Source organism: Lissotriton helveticus, chromosome 10 (assembly GCF_964261635.1).
Source record: "Lissotriton helveticus chromosome 10, aLisHel1.1, whole genome shotgun sequence".
NCBI lineage: Eukaryota > Metazoa > Chordata > Amphibia > Caudata > Salamandridae > Lissotriton > Lissotriton helveticus.
In genome coordinates this window covers 291,623,816-291,648,506 of record NC_136071.1, presented here as the reverse complement: position 1 = coordinate 291,648,506, position 24,691 = coordinate 291,623,816, and the positions used below count along the sequence as shown (strand labels likewise).

The 24,691-nt window shown below is 44.0% G+C and overlaps 2 protein-coding genes across 7 annotated transcripts in view; one reads left to right on the top strand and one right to left on the bottom strand.

Annotated features, from left to right (window-relative positions):
* Positions 1-21,925, bottom strand: part of MRPL55 (mitochondrial ribosomal protein L55) — a 106,810-nt gene extending 84,885 nt beyond the window's left edge. The window contains exons 1-3 of one of the 4 annotated variants that reach the window (XM_078665329.1): positions 21,775-21,925; positions 20,275-20,377; positions 17,052-17,106 (exon numbers count right to left, since the gene is read on the bottom strand). The gene's annotated coding sequence lies outside the window, so the exon portion shown is untranslated. Of the gene's footprint in view, positions 1-12,422; positions 12,589-17,051; positions 17,107-20,274; positions 20,378-21,774 lie in introns of all 4 variants that reach the window. The other 3 variants (XM_078665328.1, XM_078665326.1, XM_078665327.1) reach the window with 3 other exon arrangements.
* The window catches only part of GUK1 (guanylate kinase 1), a 177,865-nt gene continuing 174,969 nt past the window's right edge, over positions 21,796-24,691 (top strand). For 2 of the 3 annotated variants that reach the window (XM_078665321.1, XM_078665322.1), the window contains exon 1: positions 21,796-21,979. In XM_078665321.1, the coding sequence (XP_078521447.1) occupies positions 21,817-21,979 (163 nt within the window). In that variant the 5' untranslated portion in view covers positions 21,796-21,816. Of the gene's footprint in view, positions 21,980-22,643; positions 22,783-24,691 lie in introns of those variants that run through there. The other variant, XM_078665323.1, reaches the window with a different exon arrangement.

The window sequence follows — 24,691 nt, the reverse complement described above, 5'->3', positions numbered from 1 at the left end:
TTTCGCCAGGAACGGAAGCAGGGAGATGGGCCGGAAGTTCTTGAGGTCCGCCTTGGGTTCCTTCAGTAGGGCGTTGATCTCGGCGTGCTTCCAGCTTTCTGGGAAGGTTGCTGTCTCTGTAGTGTAGTTCCTATCATCCCAATAGGCTCTGCGCATTGGAATAATACCTACAGCAGTAAAGGCCTAGACCAGACGTTAACTAGGTCTACTACTGTCGATACTAGACTTAAAGTTTTGGGTTTGCCAGCTTAGCTCAGAGTTCACTAGAAACTTTCTCGAATGTTCAGGAAAGAATTAACTCCCCTGATTAGACAAGAAGGGATTTAGTTTCTGACAACCATAGAACATGACAACTTTGCTCTCCCCTAATCAAGAGTATATCTCGAGAGTCGTGTGAACAAAAGGCAATTTATTTTACTCAGTCAGTACGTGCATTCTTAGTCTCATCAGAATGTAGAGAAAAGGAAGAGACGGGTGTGTTCAATAAAAAGGTGTTATTTATGGATCAGTCTCTTTTCTCGTACAAGAGAAATGGATCGATATTATTGCAATATAGTTAAGTAAAGTGCATACATTAACAGCAATAGTATAAAATAATACTGTCAAAACATTGATATGGTTTCTAAGCCATAAGATGTTTTAAAATGAATAAAATATATTACATACACATATACATTTGACTAAACGTACTCAACTGGTGTTTCTAGATACGCCTACCCCGTGTACCTGACCTAAGTCTAATACGAGGGCGGGAATAGAAAGTTACAGTTTAAGTTAAGTTTGTTTTTGCCAAGTGAATAACTTAAGAATTCTCTGTGAGGGGTTATTCAGTTCTGTACCTGGAAGTTAGGATGAATGAGGAATGGTATCTCTCTCTCTGGTCTCGATATTCCAGGCTGCCTGCGAGGGCTACCCAGAAACGCCGGGGCTGGATTTCTCGGCAGGAGAAGTCAGCGCGTCTCTCAGCGCGTCAGGAAGGCGGGGCTGCTGCCAGCGGGGTCTGCTCTGCTCTTGGCTTCGGCAAGTATGGCTGCTCCGTCTCGTCACCACGCGTGTGTTTGCATAGGGCAAGATCGGTAATATTTATACCTTTAAGGTGCCGAGATTGACGTAAGGATGGACATAGATACGTCAATAAGGATGTCATACGACTTGCTCGTTAGCACATTCTTTTACTGAAGTTCTCGGTGAAATCAAAACAATGGCCGCAGGGTTTTGCCCAGGTTGTCATAGGTTTGATTTGTTATGAGAACTCCGTATGCCTTATCAGGGGCTGGAGGAATATCGCTTGTCTAATTAGATCGCAAGCGTTATGACCTAATCAGATAACACGTTCCTGTGCCGTAGTGTGACTGCGTCAGATAACGGTATCTGCATCATGGGGATTTTCTGCCTCATGGGCTGATTACTAGTTAACTTGTTAGTTTACTAACCAGAATAGGGTCAGGAATAGGGGGATCGATTCAGGACCTATAGGAATACATCACATCTCAAAGGAGATGTTGATTGCTTTCCGGAGGTGGGGCGCGATGGCTGTGCTGACTTTGTTGAACACGTGGTGAGGACAAGGGTCAGATGGGGATCCGGAGTGGATGGAGTTCATGGTTTTGATAGTGTCTTCGTCACTGATGTTGGACCAGGTGGTCAGGCGACTGGTGCGGGTGGAGGTCGCAGGGGTGGTGGTCTCGGCAGTGGGTGCGGGGTGTCGGAGTTGAAGCTGTCGTGGATGTCGGTGATCTTGTGGTGAAAGAAGGTGGCCAGTGAGTCGCACAGGTCTTTTGATGGTGGAATGTCGTTGGTGTTGGAGAGTTCTTTTACGATGTTGAAGAGCTCTTTGGTGTTGTGTGCGTTGTTGTCTAGGCGGTCCTCTTGGCGATCCTGATGAGTTGGTGGTGCCTGCGGGCGGTGTTCTTGTGGGCTGTGTGGCTTTCTGGTGTTCGGTCGCGGAGCCATTTCTTCTCTAGTTTCCGACAGGTGTGCTTGGGGGTCCGGAGGTCTTCGGTGAACCAGGCGGCCTTCTTGTTTTGTGGTTGGTAGTGGAGGTCTTGAGAGGGGCGAGGGTGTTGGCGCAGTCGTTGATCCACTGTTTGAGGTTGGTAGCGGAAGTATCGGGGTCGATGGGGTCGGTGGGTGGTCTCAGGGCGAGGGTGGTGGTCAGTTGATCCTTGGTGACCTTGCCCCAGCAGCGGCATGGCAACTGTTGGGTGCGGTGGTGTGTGGTGGGATTCCTGAAGGTGAAGTGGACGCATCTGTGGTCGGTCCAGTGGGATTCGGTGGTGTGGTTGAAGGAGACGTGGGGGCTTGCGGAGAAGATGGGGTCCAGCGTGTGTCCAGCGGCGTGGGTGGGTGTCGTCACAAACTGTTTGAGTCCGAGGTTGGCGAGATTGTCGATCAGGGCGGTGGAGTTGGCATCGTCGTTCTAGGGGTGGAAGTTCAAGTCCCCGAGGAGGATGTAGTCCGTGGAGGCGAGGACGTGGGTGCTGACTAGGTCAGCGATGGTGTCGCTTAACTGTAGTCGGAGTCTGGGTGGTCTGTAGACGAGTGTTCCTCTGAGGGTCGTGTTGGGGTCGGTGTGGATCTGGAAGTGCATATGATCGGCGGTGGTGAGGGTATCGTCGGTGTTGGTCAAGACTCGGAGGGTGTCCTTGTGGACGATGGCGATTCCCCCTCCAACTCCGTTGGTGTGGACTCTGCGGGAGATCTTGTAGCCCTGTGGGATGGCTATGGCGATGTCTCTTGCTGAGGTGGCGTTCAGCCAGGTCTCCGTCAGGAAGGCGACGTCGGGGGCGGCAGAGAGGAGGTCCCAAAGTTCGATGGCGTGCTTGTGAGCAGAGCGGGTGTTGAGGAGGATGCAGCGGAGGTGGTTGGGTTCTCTGGTTGGTGGTTTGGCGGGCTGGATGCTGGTGAACCTGCAGTTCCGGCAGGTGAAGGGCCCTTGGGTGTGCTTCGGGATGGCCTGGTAGCAGGGGTGGTTTCGTCCGGTGTTGAGTGCGTGGAGGGTGCTGGAGTCGTAGTGTAGTCTGGTGTGGTGGCGGCCTCGGGGTCCAGGGGTTCTGGCGCTGGGCGCGGACGGGCTTGACTTCGGTGTGCCAGCGGCGCGCGTCCGCTGCGCTTCTGCCCGGCATCCTCCATAAGAGGCTAAGTGGGAGGGAGGAGCTGCTGGGAGGCGGGAGCGGGGCGGCCAATGGGCGATGGGGACGGGACAGAGAAGGCAAAAGGGCTGGGCCGCAGGGGAGCAGCGGCGGGAAGAGGGGAGCACAGAGCGCAAGGGGCGCAGAGGGACCAACTAAAAAGAAAATATATGGAATGCAAATGCCAATACAGATTCAGAGCAGTACAGTACAGAAAAAGGAAAAAATAGTCACCAGACCGCAGGACCACACCAGCGGCAAACTCCCGGCAGCGGGCGCACAGGAGGAGCCGTGCGGCGTGGGGAGCGACCTGACCTGAGATCAGGGTCAAGGGTCACCTTGGCATTTTGTGCTGCGACACTAGTCCGAACCTGCTGATACCGAGTGGAAGGCTTTTTTTCATTACCACTAACGTTTTACTTGTGCAGTTTCAGAAATTTGTAGCTGGTTCCGAGCACCGTGGAAATTCGTTTGAGCAATTAGCAAGCTGGAGTTGAAGCGACCCATAACCCGGGGGGGGGGGTTTTACGAGGTTTTAGGAGTGACAGCGGGTTAGATAGAGCAGGACCGCTGTGCACTGAGCATCAGGCGTGTGCTGTGATCTAGGCTTGAATTCAAGTGCTTGAAGCGCTCATTTGGTTTTAATTGTACATAGCTGTCGGCAGTTAAACTGGTGCAGCGGCACCGGGACCCAGAGGTGCCTTGCTGACGTTTATTTAACGGCCGGCCACATTTTCTTCTTTGCTGGTATTTTACTGTGCCTGCATCAGTGTTAACTCTTCCCCGGAAATGAGTGAATATTGGGGAGGGAGGTGGTTGGGGGTGAAGGTGCTCTCTGGGATGGGAGGTGTACCGGAGCGAGCCAGGAAGTACGTTGTAAAAAAAAAGCTAGGATTTAACATTTTGATTGACGGAGAAGAGATCGGAGAGGAAATGAGAAACGGCATGAAGAACAAAAATGTGGAGAAAGGTGATAAGGTGGAAGGGATGATTGTACGTAGAGAGAGAAAGTGTGAGCAGAAATGGAGAATGTGGGTGGAAAACAAGGGAGAAAATGCGAGCTATGGAGGAAAGCAGGATAAGGGAGAATTGGTTGAGGAAGAAAAAGTCGGGAAATGAGAATCTCCAAGTGAGCAGGAAGAAGAAAGATAAGAGAAGAGTGCAGGAAGCAAGAACGTGAGAGAAACCATCGAAGAACACGAAAAGGAATAGGGAGGGGGGAAAGAGGGCAGAAGTTAGGGTGCCAAAGGGGACGTTATGAAGTAAGTGCAATGGGACATCTGGGTGTAAAATCAGCAGAAAGGAGAGAGATGCCGTGAGAGAGACATCTGAATACAAGCAGGAAGTGGGATAAAGGAGGGGTGGCAAATGGTGAGCATTTCACAGCCGCTTTGATGTTCTCAGTGGCCACGCGGCTCACTGAGAACATCAAAGCGGCCGCGAAAATGCTCCCAAATGCTGTAGGCGGACAAATGGTGCACGCGCCCGGCGCACATGCACTGTGCCCGATCCGCCTGCAGACTTGAGCATTTTTGAAAGCCCCTTTACTAGAACTCTCGCAGAACAACGCATGCACGTTGGTTCAGAGAGACCTAAAAAAAAGGTTACAAAGCATCTTTATTGCTCATTCCCTTTCTGAATGAACAGAACACCTGTTCCTTTCCAGCTCAAGTTCAATCACCAGAGGGCATTAAAATAGTTAGCCTTGATCAAATCTGGTTGCCACAGTGAGTGGGTGAGTAGAGTTTTTGAAGTCTGTACTACCTATATGAAGTTCACTGGTTGCTTTGTGCAAGTGGTTACTAGAACAATTTGCTATGGTTTTTGAGGGAAACATTCAAATCTAATTTCACATGGGATATGAAAAAATGTTTGAAAGTAAAAAATAAGGAAAATACACCGCTCATTTAATAAGGGGGAGCAATGTAAGAAAATTAACTGTACGACTTTCAGATTCAAGCTTTAGACCATTTTATTTTGCACGAAAGTACATGATAACAATAGAATGTAATAACCTGGCTGCTACGAGTACTAGTTTCGTTTAACGTTGACTGAAGATCATGAATTTTATACAAGTTTAATTTAAGAGAATGAAAAGAGCAAATTGTTCTGCATCGGAGATTCCAATTGAAGTGAACCAGCCATAAGCTATTTCAAAATTAATGTTGATCAGTATTCCTGAACTGTGTAGCAATTGCTGTTTGAATGTGACACAGTGGGCGCAGATCTCGTGTTGGGCCACTGGAGTTCATTGTTGAGGCGGGCATCAATTCCTGGAATTCTGATGCATGTTGCAATCAAGGACAGGGATACATTACTATCTGGGGAAAAAAACTCACGTTTTTTGCTCTGGGGGTCATATCCACTGACCCCGGAGTATATCCACTGGTCACCAGTTGGCACCTTAGAGGTTTGTCTAGCCTCACTTTGCTCTGGCTGACCAGCCCGTACCTGCAACCACCAAGACAGGATTCTCACCTCATGCTAGTCAGTTTGATCACTCCTAGGAGTCAGGAACAAAGGCTGGGCAGGAAGGAGGTCACACCTCCCTCCTCCTCAGCAGGCAAGTGAAGTGACACATCAGAAGGGTGCGCTTCAAAGGCTGCACTGCCTCAGATAAACATCTGGGCTGTTAATCTGAGGAGGACACAGCCCTCGCCTAGCCCAAGGTGTGCTTGCACCTGGGCAAGGTTAGAAATTAGGTATGCAGGAAGTATACACCTCAAGGAAGGCTGGCCACACCTTCAGGGTGAGCAGCCTAATCTGTACATCTAAAATAGAATTCTGCCATCTTTAGGAGGGCAGACATAAAGAGTTCTGGGTAGAAAAGGTGACCTACACCCCTGGTTGTTGTCACCTCAGGGGAAGATTAGCAGCAAGGACTAGCTGCCCATTGGATAATAGGCCCTACACCCCTAACGTCCATAAATCTAGGATGTAAGGAATTCCACTGACACCATAACCTCAGACCAGAACAGCCGATTCAAAGAAGGACCAAAAGGAGACCTGTATCGCCGACAACAGGACTTTGCCCACAGCACAAAGCAAAAGAGGGATACTTTGTCCCTGAGACAGTCTTGGAACGGAGTGAATAACCCTAGCCGTTGGCTAAAACTCGACACTACTGAAGATAGGAACTCTAGTGGTAGCCAGAAGCACCCTCAGTCTCCCCTGGACTCGTCGCGATAGTCCCCTGCAAACTGCAGGTATAAACACTAGCAGGATCCAAAGATTCGCTAGCCATTGGGCCCTCCGAGGATAACCCAAATCTAGATGGTCCAATGCATTGTGGAAGTGGTCGTCTCACCAGCCCAGAGGTTCGAGCCCACTACGTTTTTCCCTCGGTTCCAGAAGCTCTTAGCTGCGATTACCACTACCAAGGCTTGTTGGTCACAAATCCTGTAACCATCCCCCACACTCGACGCTGCATCTACAGAGAACACCATGCAACCATCATTCAACATCAGCAGCTGTGTACCAGTTGTGTTTTTGCATCTTGTTTCTTGCAGCACTGTGTAAGTGGTAAAAACAGCACCACCCACAGCTGCTGTTCAGCACCAAGGACAGCCGAAACAAGTCTACATCCACGGGCTAGGTAAAATTGATCGGACTGTTGTGGCCTGGTCCTGGGGCCTGCATGACCTTAAACCTGTAAGGGTTCCACGTAACTCAACCTGCAAGTCACAGATTGTCACTAGGGATTTTTGCCATTGACCGCAATGCTATTTAGTCTATGTATTTTACTGCACTGATTCAATACTGCTTCAATAATCTATCACTCCGGTTATATGTATGCTATTCCATTCATCTTGGTTCTAAAATAAGATAAAAATACACTCTATTTTTAGGGTCGAGCCTGCATGAGCAGTATGTGCTAGCGTATGCACTCTCGCTTGCGAGACACTGTTGTGTTCAGTATGGGGCTTGCATCCCACCCCTTGATACTGTTCATTGGCCCCTTTGTCACTCTTCTTTACTATCTCCTACTTGGCCAGTATGTGCCTTGGCGTAACTTCCTGTTTCATTTGGAGCGCATGGCCCAGCTACAGATTTGTTTCAATTAATGTCCCTCCGCTAATGCTGCTCTGATTCAGGTACTGGTTGAAGAAAAAACGAATGGCCCAGAGATCCCGATTCTGGGTATAAATCCCTAATTTTGTTGGAAGAACTTTCGCTCAAGGCTCCGGACCTTTACAGCTTTAAGTAGACAAATGAGGGTAGGGTTGGGAGCAGGTGTTCCTCCTTTCCAAAAGGATTGTGTATTGTTTACAGAATAATTCCTTATTCAAAAAACACTCATAGATCCTGGGTGATTTGAGTGACAGTAGTTGTTTTTATTCACCACATTGTTTCATTCAATTAACTAGTTTTTTATTTCTCAGTAGACAAATATTGGAGAAAGGGAACAGCCGACGCGTGCTTCGCCCTAAATGGCTAATGAAGCCAGGGCTTTCTCAAGGCTAGTTATTTACATTCTCACATCGTAATGTCAATGATGAATCCGTACATATCCTAATTAATGATCAGGCATTATATTCAATATTTCATGATAAAAGGATCAGTCGTCACTCGTCGGGTCCCGGATTAATTCCTCTGATTTAGTTACTGTTTGTTCGTCTTTCATTATACCGGTCATGCCCAGAGGTCCCACTCGCGAAGAAGTTCTGATTGCCTTGGTCACTATAAAAGACGCACCACTTCAACAGAACGCCGCTTTGCGTTCTAGAGTCTAGCTCCCACTTCCGGGTGTTCTGTCCCCGTAGGATTTGCCTGACTTACGGTTTTGGTTCGTTGTGCTTCCTGTTCTGATTCTCCGCGTCCGTGAGGGCGGTCTGTTCTGTTGCATCCTGCGGTCCTACTACCGCGCTGACACTCTTCATCCTTGTGGGGGCATTTCTGTTTCCTTTTTTGTTTCTCCACAAACACGTTTGGAGCAATTCGTGTTTGCTTTACTTTTTCTTTTCTCCATTCATACTCCCCTGTTCCTGGTGCTCCGCCCGGCAGCCGGGTTTTTCCCCGTCGTCCGGCCGGGTACTGCCTATTCCATATTTACCTGTTCCTGGTGCTCCGCCCGGCGGCCGGGACTTTCCCCGTCGTCCGGCCGGGACTGCCTGCCGCATATTCATATTGGTTCACTGGCCGGAGCAGCCTCCTGTTGGGTGAACCACCCAACCAGCCTCCCCTTTGGCATTTTGGAATACTCTTTGTTTGGGGCACTTGCGTGGACCAGTGTATGGTGTTTCGATGCTCAGGTACTAGAATCACGGTAACAGCGCGTTGCGCTGCCTCTATTATATTCTTGTATGTGGTTAATGTTGTATTTAACAAAGTTGTGATATTTTCTGGCAGATTATACCTTGTACATACTTCAGAATAAAGGCTCACACACGCGCATTTCACCTTGGAATAGAGTTGGGTGCTCTTCAAGTATTCTCGATAAGCATGGTGAGATTCACATATCACTTTTCTTTTATATACTAGTATAGAGTGGGGTAGAATGCTTATACTCTTTTGCCCTTTTTGTTGCACGGGGAACGGACACCAAATCTACCCACCAGTGGTATCTCAAAGTCCAGACTATTAGCTGTGGTAGGTGATATCTATATATATGTAGGCATTGTACAAGTACACTGTTTTGTAGCAAGTATAGGTAGTAACATCTTCCTTCCCTTACAGCCTGCCTCCTCATCAAGCGTTCACACTGAAGTTCCACAGTCAAGACCTGTTATTTCCCCCGCCTTTCCTTGTTTTGTTTCCCTGTTTTCCCCTGGCATGCCATTCGCTACTCTAGAGTCTGATAGAGTCGGAAGGCCGTAGGGGAAGGCTGAGGACTACTCTCCAGATTCCTGACGCTATTGCGGAACAAGCCTGGAAATCATTACAATACCCCTCCTCACCTACCTGTTTTTCCTGTTCCTTTCAGTTATTAGCGTTTCTTTATCTTTTTTTTTGCAGTTCATATAGCGCAAACTGGACACATTGTGTAATGTAAACTTATGTTTTACAGATGCATGTTAGACAATTATTTTGTTTTTTAGGCAGGGAGGATTAAGCGATTTGTTCAGGATCACAGAACGTTGAGTCTGAGACTCGAACCAGGTTCCCCGTTCCAAAGTGGCCAGCTCTAGCCAGTACGCTACATCCTCTCCCATTAACTACTTGTCTTTACTGATGCTGTGGCACGATTTATGATGGTATTCTTCACATCCGTGTATACGAATCTCAGTGCAGTCTCCGTAGCTGCTAAGCTTTCAGAGACGTTTTACTATATTTCAGTGTGCTTAGGTGTGAAGTTTCAATGCCCGAGGAGGGACACTTTAGGTAACATTGTATTGGGAGTAGAATATACCATTTATGGCCATGCAGAACGATTAATCTTCCTTTTCTGCAGCCAAATGCAATACACCCAAAGAACTTTTGAGGGGTATGAAATTAACAATGTTCAGAAGAGCATCCCTCAATTCCATGTTTGTTTAGCCAGTACAACATGTAGCAGTTGAATACAGGTGATGATGAATACATGGACATATCGGAACTAAGCTCGTGGCAGGGCCCAAAGCTGTCAGTCTGCTTTTTTCTTGTTGACTCAGCCTAACTTTATTAATGCATTTAAATCTCGCAGGCTCCCACTAGTGTGGGAGCATAGTATTACTCGTGATTACTGTCTCTCAGAAAGCAGCCATTTACATTTATATGTGGATGGGAGTGTGTCGGTTGATGAAGCCTGTCAAAGATAAACAAAGGGGAAGAACGGAGGGCAGCTATAGTAGCAGAACTTGACCATCTGGGTTCTGGCAGGTCAGACAGTGACAGAATAGCCCCTACAGCCTTTCAAAGTCATCGGTATAGCTTCATCTGTCTTCCTCCTGCGGTTTCTCACACGTTTGTCAGGCATGTGAGAAGAACAAAGCAGAAAATATATTTTTCAAGAGGTTATCTAGGCTGTATTCAAGCTACCTTATGGCCTGATGCTTCCAATAAAGTAAGCGAAGATCACAAAACTCTCAAGCTTCCCAGGCCCATACACTAGTAGCTCACCCAGGCCAGGATGTTTTTTACATTCTGGTATTTGGAGTCCTGTGTATCACATTATCAACTCAGGACTTCCTGTACAATTGTGCAAGCAGAGAACCCAGACGGGATTAGCTGCTCAAACATGGACATGGAAAACTTGAGAACTTAGCAAAAGATTGCCCCCTTTCTCTTGCCACACTACCCTGAGAAGTCAGTTTGCCATATGTATCCAGTCCTGATTTTGACTTTTTATTCTGCAAGCAAATACTAAAGAAATACATTAAATTATAAGCATCATAATACAAACAAAATTGGAGCTGATGATCTAATATTACCAGATGCAGAGGTCCTTGAGATCTCAGACTGCTGTAGACTGTTAAACAAAATGGGTTTTTCCGAGGCACAGCAATAGAGGCAATGTAACTTTTCCTTCAGTTCACAAAAAGACCACAACTTTTGCTCTACCTTGATAGAAAAGAAACACTAGAATATTGTTTATACAATGCTATTAATAACCAGTGGTATTATTACACAACTTAATGGTATATGATTAACCAACCTGTGGTACTGAAAATTTTGGACCTGTGTCATAAACATCTTCGTATCATGACGATTTTGATATCAGCAGACCGAAAATGGCCAGTATACTATGCACAAGCATTTTCGTCATATTCGAGTAACGATTTCACCCTGAAATCGTCATTTTCGTCCTGAACCCTTGGGTTCCATTTTGTGTACGGCAGCCATTTTGTGAGTTGCCCTCACATAGGTCAATGATAAAGGCCAAACACGGTCCTGAAGGACACGTACACCTTTCATGACTTCTCTGCGACCTGGGCAATCTGACTCCACTGCCCCAGGCCAAACCTGTGGGCAGTTCCTCTCCCAGTGGCCGGTCAAGATAGCATCAAGGCACAACGTGCCATAAACCTTTTCATCGCACACAAACCACGCCTAATCTCGCACACACCTGTCCCTGTTTCCTACTTTATGACTTGCTTTATGAGGAGGAGGTGCCCGTTTTTATTGGGGGTCCGTCGATATCTGATGAAAATACTGGGCCTTGCCGGGTAATTGATTGTGGGCTGAACAAACTGAAATGTGGGATTGTCATCATGACTCTGCTTTTTCTTTGTAGTGAAAATATGTGAATGGTCAACTGTAAACTTAAGAATGTTTGCCTAAAGCGCAATATTTTGTATAAAAAGAGCAGGCTGGCTTTGTAAGATTGAGCAGTCTCCTGAGAATATACACCGTGTTGTACTTCTAGGATACCGGTTACTTGGTTGCAGCCAATAAATTCGATCTTTGATTTCACCTAGAAGACTCTGTGTTTCTGTAGTCTGAAACAGGAAGGACCCGAAGTCATAGGGTGTTATCCCTGGCACCGCTGGGTTACCGGATCAGTACCGGTTCTGAAAAACCCAGTACTTCAAACCTTAAAAGGATGAGAGGCTGATCTGCCTTTGCATTGCAAGTTCAAAACATGCAACAGATCACACCAGATGCCAGTGGCTAACTCGCTGAGCCACATAGTTTTTCTCTATAAACCTGATCTGCAGAATACACAGCCTTTGTTTTTCATCATAAGCCCCCTGACCTCTGGTTCGGTAGTCAACTACAACAATAATCAAGGTTCAATGGGTCCCTCAGGCCTCTGGGCACTGATGCCACTGCATCTGCTGTACTACTGATGGCCACGCCCTCTGATTAAAGGATTGTTGCGGCTGGCAGTTGCGTATCGTTCGACAGGTAGCCAGCCATGCTGACCTTCCGAGACCATTTTTTAAGATAAGGAAACAAAAAAATGGGGCACTATGAAAACGCACATAAAACAGTACAAAACATGTAATGGAACACTGTACAGAGTTAATTTATAGAGTCATTGACATGAATACCTTTTCTGCTGTTCAGCTGAAGAAATTCATCTACCATGGGTAGATGGCAGCTGATTATAGCCAGAGTTGTAGAAGGAAACCCTGTTGAATGAGTTGGCTGAAACTTAGTGTCATACAGAGCAAAAGGCTCAGTGCTCACAGTGGCCTGAGCAGCTCAGAGACGAAAACCCACATGATCTTACTGAAGTTATCAGGATGGCGCACAGGCGCTACTGGGCGGGTACCAGGGATTGCGTTTACATGCACACGACTCAAGGATGACTGGCATTTTTTCTGGTAAAACTGACTGGTGCACGGAAGGTCAGAAAGCAAGGATTGATGCTGGCAGGAAGAGCAGGGCCACAATGATCAGAACATGATTACATGAACCAACACTTACTTTCTTGAGACCTGTTGTTGGCTGTCCTCCGTTGATTAGTGTGACAAAGCTTAAGACCAGTGGATATGCGGAAATGTCTTCAAAATGTGCCACTGTAAACCTTGATGTGTGACACTTGACAAGGCTGCATCATTACTCATACCAAGCCTCCTCCTACTGCTATGAGCTAAATAAATAAATAAATACAATGTAAATCCTTCTCGATCCAAATAACAGACTAACATGTCCACCACGAAGATTAATTTCATATGTCACTATACTAACTCACCACTAACACTCTATGGGTTACAGAGAAGCGTGCTACTCGCCAAAAAAGCACTTCAACACCCCATCAGCTGTAGCAAGCCCTATAAATAAATGCAAACCTTTTTCCCTCTTCTATCCCTCCACTATCCTTTCTCAATCCACATAACTGACTAATATATCCACCACTCACATTACTTTAATATTTTCACTATACTAATTCACCACTAATCTTTTATGGGTTCCGGAGTAGTATGCTACTCGACGAAAAACCGCTTTGACACCTCGTCAGGGGTAGTAAGTGCTATATAAATGCATTTACAATACATATACAGGATATTACTACCCCTTCAAAGCAGCGTTGGCAGAAATAAATCCTGAGAAACAATACTGACATTTTTTTCAACTGTGCATGAAGTGATATTGGGCAAGGTGATGTAGGAACATTGTGCACTTTATACATGTATACATCGCATTGCTCAATATCACTTTATGCACAGTTAAAGTTTCAATACTTTTTCCCACGATTTCCGTCAAAGCTGCCTTGTGTTCTAATAATCAAAAGTATTGTTCTTCATTGAAATAATCGGTTTACACCCTTGGGGTTACTGCTTTCTATCAATAGGACTCATGACGTGGCTACATAATTATGGTTCATTCATAATTAAGGACCCATTATAATGCAGCCACGATATCATTTGCATAGCAATAATCCCATTTGTGTATGATGATTGTATTAGTATTTTTTATTTTAGAATAAATTTGGATCTTTGCTTGTCCTGATGAAGCGTTTTCAAATATCAGAAAACACTAGGGATACACAAAATAAAATCACATTCTTGAATTACAAAATGTATGAATTTCCGATTATCGAACTCAAGTAATTGTGCAATAGGTTCATCTTTTCAAACGTGCAACTGCTTGATAAATATTGATAGAAAGGTGCTCCCCTTGAATATGTAAACACGTTTTTGATTGCTTGTGTGGTAGGACAGCAATCCACACTAGCAAGGGGCGCACTACACAGTTTTCCAAAGTTTCTTTAAAATATTTTGTACCTGGAGAGCATTTGTTGCCCTGTGTGAACAGCATTTCCATCGCCGTTATGGTTCAAAGGCAATAGTTCCTCAATGCACTTCGGGTTACTTTATTATGAAGTGTATTAACATCTGTAGTTTAAACTGGAGCTAATTAATACTTCTTGAAGAAGGGCAATAAAATGCACGACAATGGAGTAAGACAACGGTTTACAGCACAAAGAGACAAGTAAATTGCCAAACAAAAGCATATTGTTTTCAGGCATTTCTAAACACTATCATAGAAGTTGCCAAAACCACAGAGCCTGGTGCAGTATTCACTGGAGCATTACGTCTGACAGCAAATCATGCAGCTGCCAAGAAGAAATGTTGTGATGCGGCCCGCCTCATGTCTTTTTGGGTCTCGTCTGCATAAGTGCATGTGTACTAGCGCATTAGCTCTTGCTGGCAAGAGATAGTGTGTAAAATAAAGGGCATGGAGCCTGCCCACTGTTTGCCATTATTGGGCTTGAGTGTCACTCCCATTTGATGCCTTCTTATTGGGCAGCATGACCTGTCTACACTTTCTCTTCTTTCTGTAGGAGCACAGACCAAGTACATATTGCTTTAATTTATTAAGGTACTGTGATTGAAACATTATTTCTTTGTTCTCCACCTCCTCCCTGCCCCTTGTCCATGTCGCTTCTTCTCCCAGCCCCCGTCCATGTGCTTATCCCTCAGCCCCATCCATGTTGCTTCTTTTTCCACACCCAAGTCCTGTCCATGTTGCTTCTTTTCCCTCCAACCTGTTTCCTCTCCCCCATCTGTTTCTTCTCCCCCCACTCACCCGTCCCATCTCCCTCCTGACAGCCCCTCCATGTTTCTTCTCCCACCACCCATTCCATCCCTGTTTCTCATCCCCCCCAACTGCCCCGTCTCTTTTCCCCCACTCGCCCATCACGGTTTCTTCTACCCCCAACCGCCCGTCTCATTCCCCCCCCAAATGCCAGTCACTGTTACTTCTCCCCCCTTACCGCCCGTCCTTGTTTCTTCTTCCCACCTCCCAACAGACAGTAGGAAAAAAAGAGCTGTGCTGGTTGTTTCATATAGCTTTTTTTACCGTCCTACTTTCCACCCCCATCCAATTGCCAAAGCCAATAGCTTTCCCACAGGCAAGACCGATTGGCTTTGCCAATGCTTGCTATAAATTGGTGTAGGATTTATCTTGAGTCGTGCTAATTACTTATTGTCTATGTTGGTACTCTGAAATGCTGAACACGATCCTCTAGTAAAGCCTGACTGCTCTTTGCCACTCTACCAGGACTGAGCTGTGAATTTATTAGTGTTAATCAAAGGACCATCTTTGGGGTATTGTGACGCTATTAAATGGTAAGGCTCCCCAGCCACATAATATTGCACTCTCCTACAGGCAGTAGTTGGTTCTCCTGTACAGTGAGGTCAGTGAAAGGACAGACAGCTAAAGAAGAAACGAGTGGCCTCTCCAGGCTGCCCTGCTGCCTGAAAGAAATGTAAATGCTTGCAGTTGGTTTATCAGCAGAGCTAAAGGCTGCTTGGGAGCTAGTGTAGGCTCTAATTAGTAGAACTGTGTGAATATTCACAGGAACAAATGACACTGTTTGTTCTGAAATGCCACTTTTTTATTGAAACATATTGTTTAAAAAGTTTGCACTAGGTACATTCTTAGTATTACCAAAATTATAGCTTTTGAACGCACAGTTAGTACTAAACTATTTTGGACATTTTAAGCAGCTTTTCTTTTATTGTAATGCATTTTTAAACTGTGGCTGTCCGAGCCACTGAACACTTGAGCCAGGTTAGAGTCAGATGCCAGGCTCCGGCTCAGCTTGAATCCTTCTTGGAACCACATGCCCAAAATAATTCAAGCTTTCACGGGAGGTGACATGGCTACAGATGCCAACCAGGTAACATGTGGAAGAAAGTTTGAATCCCAGCGTTGGCTCAGTACGAAGTAAATTACACCAAATCTCCAGGTCCCGAAAAATGTATCTGTAACACAGTCTGTGTTTCTTTGTAAGCATTTTCAAGTTATTGGACAAAGTTGGCACTATCTAATAACTACCAAAAATAAAATGTAAATTTGTTGGTCACCCGTGCTATCATCTCATCATCCAAGAGTTGAGGACAAAGCATTAATCTTTAATGTCAGAAACAGAAACCTATCTAGTGAACTAGTTATACATAGTGTCAATCTGGGATCAATCCCTACTTCCCTGCTTGACAAAACTGGGTGACCCTAGGCTAATATTTTATTTCACTGAGCCTCTTTTTTGTTCGTTATCACATACAAGCGCACCTTAAAATATTTAAGGTCAGGAAGTGTGCCATACATAAACCTCTATTGTGGTTTATAGCCTCAAATGCTTCTCCATCTGTAATATAAATCTGGGTCACATATTAAGTACACCTAACCCCTGACTTACCTTCTAATTCACTAAGCATCGATATCCGAGTAGGGTAGGAAAGGTTCTTTGTTCACGTTTAAAAACTCTTTTAATAAATACTTCTCAAATAATCTGATGTACCAGGTGAAACACTTCCACAACTTAAAAAACAAAAAGATAAATTTTTTCATTTTGAGGACATCATATCATATTCTAACATGATCTTTGTACATCCCAAATATTTTCACAACTCAATTAGTCCACAATCTCTCAGTGCCAGAGCCGATCCTCGGCTCCCCCTGTTAATTGGTTTCCTCCACCTCAATTTTAAATTAATGACTAACATATTAAAAGTGCATTCTATTGGTGAATTGGACCGTGTTACACTATAAATACACATCCCTCTATTGGCAAGTGCACCAACCAGGATTCAAATCAGTGACACACTGTTTACACAAACACACACACTCCCCTGAAGGTATTGCATTAACCAACTCGGGCCTCAAAAAATCTACTCGCCCACTCACAATAGTTAGTCAGATTTTATCAGTTCGAGGTATTTTTAGCATCTACTGGCCCTTTCTGGTAAGTGAACATAATCTGGAAAGAAACATGTGTTCTGTTCATTCAGATAGTGAATGAGCAATAAAGATGCCTTTGAACCTCATTTTTATCTTGATACATTTGCTGCCTGTTCAAGGAGAGAGGCCACCTGTAAGTTTGTCTTTTTACTACTTGGAAGATTGAGTTTATTTTTGTTTCTCTCACTACAGGTAGAGGTTTTTGTCAAGTATGCTGTCCGACAATTATTGTGAAACAATAGGCTGTAAGATGTCCGTTTTTTACTAACACATGCATTTAAATAGCTTGCAAATCAATAGTACAAATATTTCAAAATAGATCAGGAAATCACATTTTTTAGGAGCAAAATAATAGCTACAACTCACCCGTACGGGTCTCAAGGCGCCTTGGGGTGGATGGCTGCAGATCTGTCGCAAGGCACTGTGGTTCAGTCGTACAAATCAGAACACTTTACTTGGTGATGTACAAATGAAAATATTTACAGTAACTTGATTTTCAAACATTGTTTGTACAGTATATTGTTGTATCAGTAAAATCACGTCAGTGTGAAATTTGTGGCCATTTCAATGTAAAATCTCCTGATTCCAAATTACAGTGTGCTACTACTTTATAATTTAGTCAGGGCTCGAAAAATCAGAAAAAGGTTACTAGACCTACAGGTCTAGTAACTTTAATAATGTATTTGACCTAACTAATGTACTTGACCCATGAACTGGTCTCAAATTGTGAGATTCTGGGCAAATATGTTGTGTTATAGAGCCGCCTTTTTCTTTATTATCACATAAGAGAGCACCTTCAAATATGCAAGCTGACTATTTCTGCTGTTCAAAAAAACTCTTTATTTACTATACTACATTTTGCTCCATGTATAACAAGAATCAGGCCAAAATATACAGGGTACACATGATCCCTGGCTTGCCGCTTCGTTCACTAATAGCATTGTCATCTGGGCAGGAGAAGTAATAATTTCCAGTTCATGTTTTAAAATTAATTTTTCATAAATATTATTACCAAAGCATGATGTGGTAGTGTACTGTCATGTACAGATAGCATATTTTGAATTGAATTGGCCACAAAACGTTCCCACTGACATGTAGTTTTACAAATATTAGCACATAAACAATGTTTGGAAACTGGGTTTGAGCAAAAATATTTAAAAAGGTGCACATCACCAAGTAAACTGTTTAAGTTTGTTTTAATCCTATCAAAATATTTTTTTTCACCACAGAATTACAAATATGGGTCTTCATAACTAGTGAAATATATTTGAAATGTTTGAACAGTTCATTTAGGTATTTCAGTGTTTTGTTAGAAAAGAAAGCCTGACATCTTAGCCTTTCATTTAACATGCTCTGCACAGTTCAATTGTCACACAGTTCATTTAACAAAATCCCCTAACTTCAGTTACAGAAAGAGAAATATATGTAGGAAGTCAAACTGACTTTTGACCTGTCCATGAAAGCCAGCAAATGTGACAAGATAAGAAGATTTAAAGACATTTGTATTGCTATTTCACTTTGTGAGCAATAAAGATGCCTTTAAATCTTGTTATCTTGTCACATTTGCTCTGCTTTCAGAGGCAGGGGTCAAAAGTCAGTTTATCTTCCTACATTTACTTTTTGTGAGACTGAAATTAGAGGATTTTCAGCTTGCCAGAAAGGGCAGTACTCCCTAAAAATAGCTCGCCCTGAATAAATCTTGCCTTTGAGCCCTGATTTAGTAATGGATTTGTTAAAAGTGATCGTTTTTAAACAGGATTTTAAAAATATGCCTGCCCCCGCCCTAATGACAATGCGGTTAATGAACTAAGAGGCAAGTCGGGGTCATGTGTATCCTACATGTGGCAGGGAAGGCTCCTCCGCTATGGCGGAGGAGCGACGCCCCACTGCTTTCAAGCAGTGCAGAAGCAAAAACATAAAACAATAACTTTCAGTTTGGCTGCTTTTCGGGCGGGCGGGACTGCTCTGAGGGCAGGACAGTGGAGGAGTGGTTTGGCTACTCCTAAAAGTGCACAGTGACTGGTCGGCCCTCTCAGGCCGCCCAAACCAGTCATGCGCACTTTCCCACTTCACCATGCAGGCTGCATTACAGCCTGCATGGAGAACAGGGCCACCCCTACAGCCCCTGACTTAGTGCCTTACGGTGCTCAGACCAATCACAACTCTGCAATTGCAGCGCTGTGAATGGTTTAGGGGAGGGAGCCTGGATGGCTGCTTCCTGTTCCTGAAATCGGAAGCTGGTGAGCAGGAGCGGCATCGCTGGACCGGGTGGCAACAAGATAAGTGATTTTTTAATTTGTTTTTCCCTCCCACAACCGCGACCCCCTCCCCACCCACCACCCCCCCGCCCCACCCCCCGCGGGAGGAACCAACCCTCTCCGCGATCTTCACCCACCCGCGGGGTCATGCCAGCCGCTGCTTATATGTGGCTAGATTTCATTTATATATGGAGCAAACGTTTAGGAGTATTAAATCGAACAAAAGAGTTTTTTGTATAGCAGACATGCTAAATTTGCATATTTGAAGGTGCTCTCTAATGAAGAAAATGGCGGCTCTGTGAATTACAATATTTACTCAGGATCACATCATTTAAAACCAGTTTATGGGTCAAGAGTATTATTATTAGGTCGAGTAGATTTAGTCACTAGACCTGCTGGTCTAGTAACATTTTATGATTTTTGGGGGGCCGGCAAATGAATTTTCCTACCAGATGAATGCATTTCCCACAGATTTATTTAACTTGCACTTATTTTTTCAATTAAGGTGTGTGCATTATATTTTATATGCAGTTATCTGTATGAAATTCCCCAAAAAAGTTACAGAATATTTCTTCAATTTAGCCACATTTGAGACCCAGGCCCCAATATACTCAGGATCAGAGATACCATTGTTTTCAGGCATTTTGACCCCTCCATGATACCTGTAGGTGACAAACGTCAATGTATCATTTTATCCTCTGAACTATCTCATTCAGCTCTAGGTCCTCTGGAATATTTGAGCTCAAAACGAGCCAAGACTAGGCCACTGCCAGCCACACAAGCTCTAATGTCATGCATCAAGAACTAAAGATAAAGCATTAACAATTGATGTAAAAAAAGATTATTTTTTTTTTTTTTTTAATAAGAGGGAGAAGGAGATACCCATTTAGGGGCTGAATTACATGAAGTAAAACCAAAAAACAAGAGCTCAATCCCTGCTTCCCAGTTTAACTAAATTTTGTGAGCCTAGACAATTTTTTTATTTCACTGTTTCTCCTTTATCTTCATTATCACATTCAAAAGCATGGATTTGGGAAGTGCACTGTACCAAACCCTCTGGTGTTTGATTTAATAGACTATAATGTTGCACATGACAGCTTGCTCCTTAGTTCACTAATGGCATTGTCACAGGGCGGGGTAGGAATATTTCTAAGTTCAAGTTATAAAACAATCACTTTTAGTAAGTACTTCTTAATGTAGTGATATATTCTGATATTCTAAAGAGAAACACTTCTCTGTGTTAAAGAAATACAATATTTTGAAAAGTCTGTATCATATTTTTACATGATCTGTGTTGCATGATTAACATGTCAACTATTTTCAGAGCTCACCTGGTGCAAGGGCTCTCTAGCCAAATCAGACCCTTGATTTGGCTATCTCCTTTAATTTGTTGGCTTCCCCCGCCTCAGTATCTCACGTCACTGGCAATGGAATCTGCAACACACAGGTGTATATGGTATGTGCTCACCTCACCAACATATTGAACAGCAGTTTTATCCAGGGCTTTAAGTGGAATAAGTAAAACGGGGGGTTATGGGGAATCTCTAAAAAGGCTTAAACAATTATTTTTGGCTGTATCAGATAAAGGAGTAACAACAATTTTGTTGTGAATAATTAGAATTGAAAATGTTCCAAATCTGAAAATGTCTAACTGTGAATTAAATAGTACTAAAGGTCTGCCGAAGACGTAGTGTGTTCTTCGGAGTCTCTCAATCACTCCTGTTCTTATATTTCATAGCACTTCCGTCTGCAGTCTTTCATTCTGTTAAAAATCCCTTTCTCCCTACATCTTTCTGAAATCCTCCATCTGCATATCTCACACCTCATCTCTTTCCTCATCAACACTCTCTTCTCACTCTCTCCTGGATGTGCTTTCCTGCATCTCCTTCACTTAACCACACCTTTGGACTTTACTCAGAATGATAACTACCACAAGAGACTGTTGATCTGTTCGCCCTGCTGAGAGTTCCAGGGTTTGGATGAGCATGTGTTCCGAACACCTTTAAGACCCACTGATATATACTATGGGAAACTTGCACTACCTTAAACCTCAACCCCAGTGGTCTCAATCGTGTCCCATAATAGACACTCACCCATAACCAGAATTCACATAGACACCTGAAGCCACTCAGTTCGCAGGATGTACTATGCAAGAGTAATAGGATACTCGAAAAAATATTACAGAAACACACCATCCTTGAAAAAACGCAAACATTTTAGAACATATTAGATTAAGTAAGATTGGGAAATGTAGAAATGCTGATGTTTTTCCAGTGAACGGTTTTTACAGTGATTGTTTAGAGGTCGATCAGTATTTATCCTGGAACGCTAGGGACATGAATATATAGGGCCCGATAGGGACCCGTTTCGGGGTCATGTTTTCATTACTGCCTGGTCTGTGACCCGACTCACATAAAGCCCTGGTTTTATTTCAAGTTCTGGTCAAAAGAGAGACGTCTGGGAGTGGTAGATTTAGGGAAATCTAAAATTAGAATGAGACTAGTGGTTTGCTTCTCACTGGCACCTTTAACACTCCCTAACCATGTTAGTGTGTACATCTCCTTGTGTAACTTACTTGGTTCTATTGTAAAGCGCTCTGACACCTTTGGGTAAAGTTCGCGCAATATAAAACTGCATTAAATAAACCTTCCCAACGAAAACACAAACTGTATGTTTACATTGGCACACCCCATGGTGATTGTGGGAGAATCTCAACCCCCCTTTTTCCCGTCACTGCCTGAAATAAGGCGAGTGGGCAATTTCTAAGGAGCGACAAAAAGAATTGCGTTCACAACCAGTCTCCTGCAGATGTCGATCAAGGCGTTTCTTACCTTACAACACTTTCTTTCCTGGAAGAGCCATGCTGGAGTACTATGACGCAATCGACCTGTTCCGCCTTCCTGCCCGCTATCCGACCTTTCCTCGAAGGGGCTAGAGGGCGACAGTATCAGAAAATGCCTTTCAAGCGCGTACACCCCTACAATCCCTGGATGGATGGTGTGAAGGGGCAACAGACTGCACCACCAGCTTTTGAAGGCATGTCAAAGTTAAGAAAACGCTTTCATGTGCTGCCCCATGTGGCCATGTTTGAAATATTTAGGGGCGGTCTTTTACCCTAAGTAGAAAAGAGACAAACCAAATCCCCCAGAATTTTGTAGTAAGATTCACATCATTGTAGATATTTTATTAATAGTTGAACTGTAAAACTGTAAACAACAGCATGGCTCTGTATCGACACATTGAATAGTTCTGCTTTATTGTACTTGCTAAGAAAAACACTCTCGAAGTATTGAGTACAACTTGTTTTACGCGCAGAACGTGTATTAGGTGTCATTGCGCCTTTGGATAGAGTCAAAATAATGTTTAACCTTAACAGTCATGCACAGCTTCCTCTCGCAAAGAGCTATGTCGAATAGAAACAGAGGATGGAGAATACACGTATTTCGAACTCTCGAATGGTACGAATATATTAAAGTAAGCATTTGTAAGGGAGAACAGTACAATAATACATAGAACTACCAGTTTTAGTATGCTTTGTATGTTTTTATGATCTTTAATAGTTTTTGTGTGTCCGTATGTAGGACATTTACAGGTCTGAACCTTTTCAAACATGGCCGCCACGAGCATAGTCGTTCCGTTTCATTGTCCAATGTCACGTTAAAGCTTAAAGTCTGTGGCGCTGGGCAGGCAGCTCGTTGTCTTGGTGAGCTGGGAGGCGGGGATGGCGCATGTGCAGAGTTACTGCATGCCGCACCGCGGCCGCAGCTGCAGTTCTGCAGTGGCCAGCCACATGAGTGGGCTGAGGTTCCTGTCTGGTCTGTGCAGAGGAGCCAAAGCAGGTGAGAGCATTTTGTCTACCTTTTACTCAAATACACCACTCAAGAGATGTGTGTGTAAAATGCCTACCGTTTTAGGGGATGAAATCAGGGAGGACAGGACCATGAACTTGCGCAGTTTAACCTCTATGAATAAGAAGGGTGTGCTTTAGGAAAGCTGCAGGATTACGAGATGCAGGTTGGTAATTTTCTAAATGCGTGCTGCCGACGCAACAGTATGAACAAGAAATCTGCATGGGCAGCGCTTGTATTTGAAGAGCAGTCTTTTAAAAGCAACTAGGACAGGAGCTCTCCCATCAGCTCTTTAAAGGGAAACAACTAATCCATGCGATAAGGAGCCAACAATAGCAACGTGAGAAGATAACACCAGGTCTCTTGAATTGCAGTCTGTGGGAAGAGGGGGCCATCAGGTCTATAAAACGGCAGGCAGCTCTGGAGGATTTATAATGGTAAAAGGGACAGCATCACAGAAGGTGTCGAACTTTATGGGCACAGATTAAGGTTCTGTAAGAGGATCAAGAGCTTTACAGACGTTATCTGCAGATGAATATACGATCGTAGTGAGGACGCTTTTCAACATGCCATACAATGTAGTTAGTGTCCAGGCTACACAAGGGGTCTTACTAATTGATAACGTACAGTCATTATTCCGGAGGTTGCCTGTAGTCGGCTGACAAGCGGGCAGTGTGTTCATCAGATGATCACTGAGGCATGTGCCATTTATTTTTGTACTCTAGTTATAAACTCCCTTTTCATATAATTTGAGTGTCTGGGGTGACTGGCTAGCTTTTAAACAGAATGGAAGTAAACGACTCACTTAAAATGCTATCAGTAAACCGGTTCCACTGCAAGGACCTATCCGATAATAAAAAGGATGCATTATAGCATTTGTAAGCGATTACTACTACGCTTGCACAATCAGATAAAAGCATTGAATTTTGGGCAATAGGTCTCACCATGTTTATAATTCCCATTGGTAAACTGTGACCTTAAACCAGGGTTGGATTTATTTATTTATTTATTTATTTATTTCAATTTGTATAGCGCATTATCACCCCAGGGTCCCTAAGCGCTTGTACAAGAAAAAAACAACTCTACAAAAAACAGGTAGCCAACTTACAACACTCCCCATGCTTATCGGAAGAGTATGGTTTTTAACATTAGTCGGAATGGCAGTAGATTAGGTGGTAGTTTATTCCATGCTGCAGGAAGCAAAGTGGAGAAAGCCCGCCCGCCCAAGGTAGACAGGCGGAAACGTGGATTGACCAGGAGAGTGGCTTCAGAGGACCGCAGCACCCTACCAGGGGTATAGCCAGATAGTCTAGTTTAAATATAGCTGGGCGGGTTACCGTAAAGTGCCTTGTGGGAAATACACAATCCTTTAAACAATGCCCTCTGTCTAACAGGGAGCCATTCGGCCCGGCGGGCACACCCAAAAAAGTGGAACATATTCCCAGATCACGCTTGTTTATGGACCAGCATCGGCTAGTCTCGTTGGGCTAATTTTTAGAGATATGTTTGATAAAGGATGCATTTTAAATCTCATAGAGCCAGAAATATTGGTGAAAATTAAAAGCACTACGTTTTGACTGGTTGGGCGACGTGAAATAGTGTCCCAAAAGGCCACAACTCCGGATATGTCTGTTTGCCGTCTGGCCGTTTTTTAACCGGCATTAACGGTATTTTAATGTCCTGGCCGGTGCGAGAATGAAGAAAATCGCCTAAAGCTAGTAATTTCTTCTCTGAACGATATGTACTTCAAACAGTAAACATCAGGTGACTGCAGTTTAAAATGTGGTCAAAAGGCTGCTTTAATGATCCGTGATCGATAGTTAAAACTAAACCGAGGCAGAAAGGCCATGTTAAAAAGGAATACAGACGTTTTTATTTTTGTATAAAGAATCCTCTTATT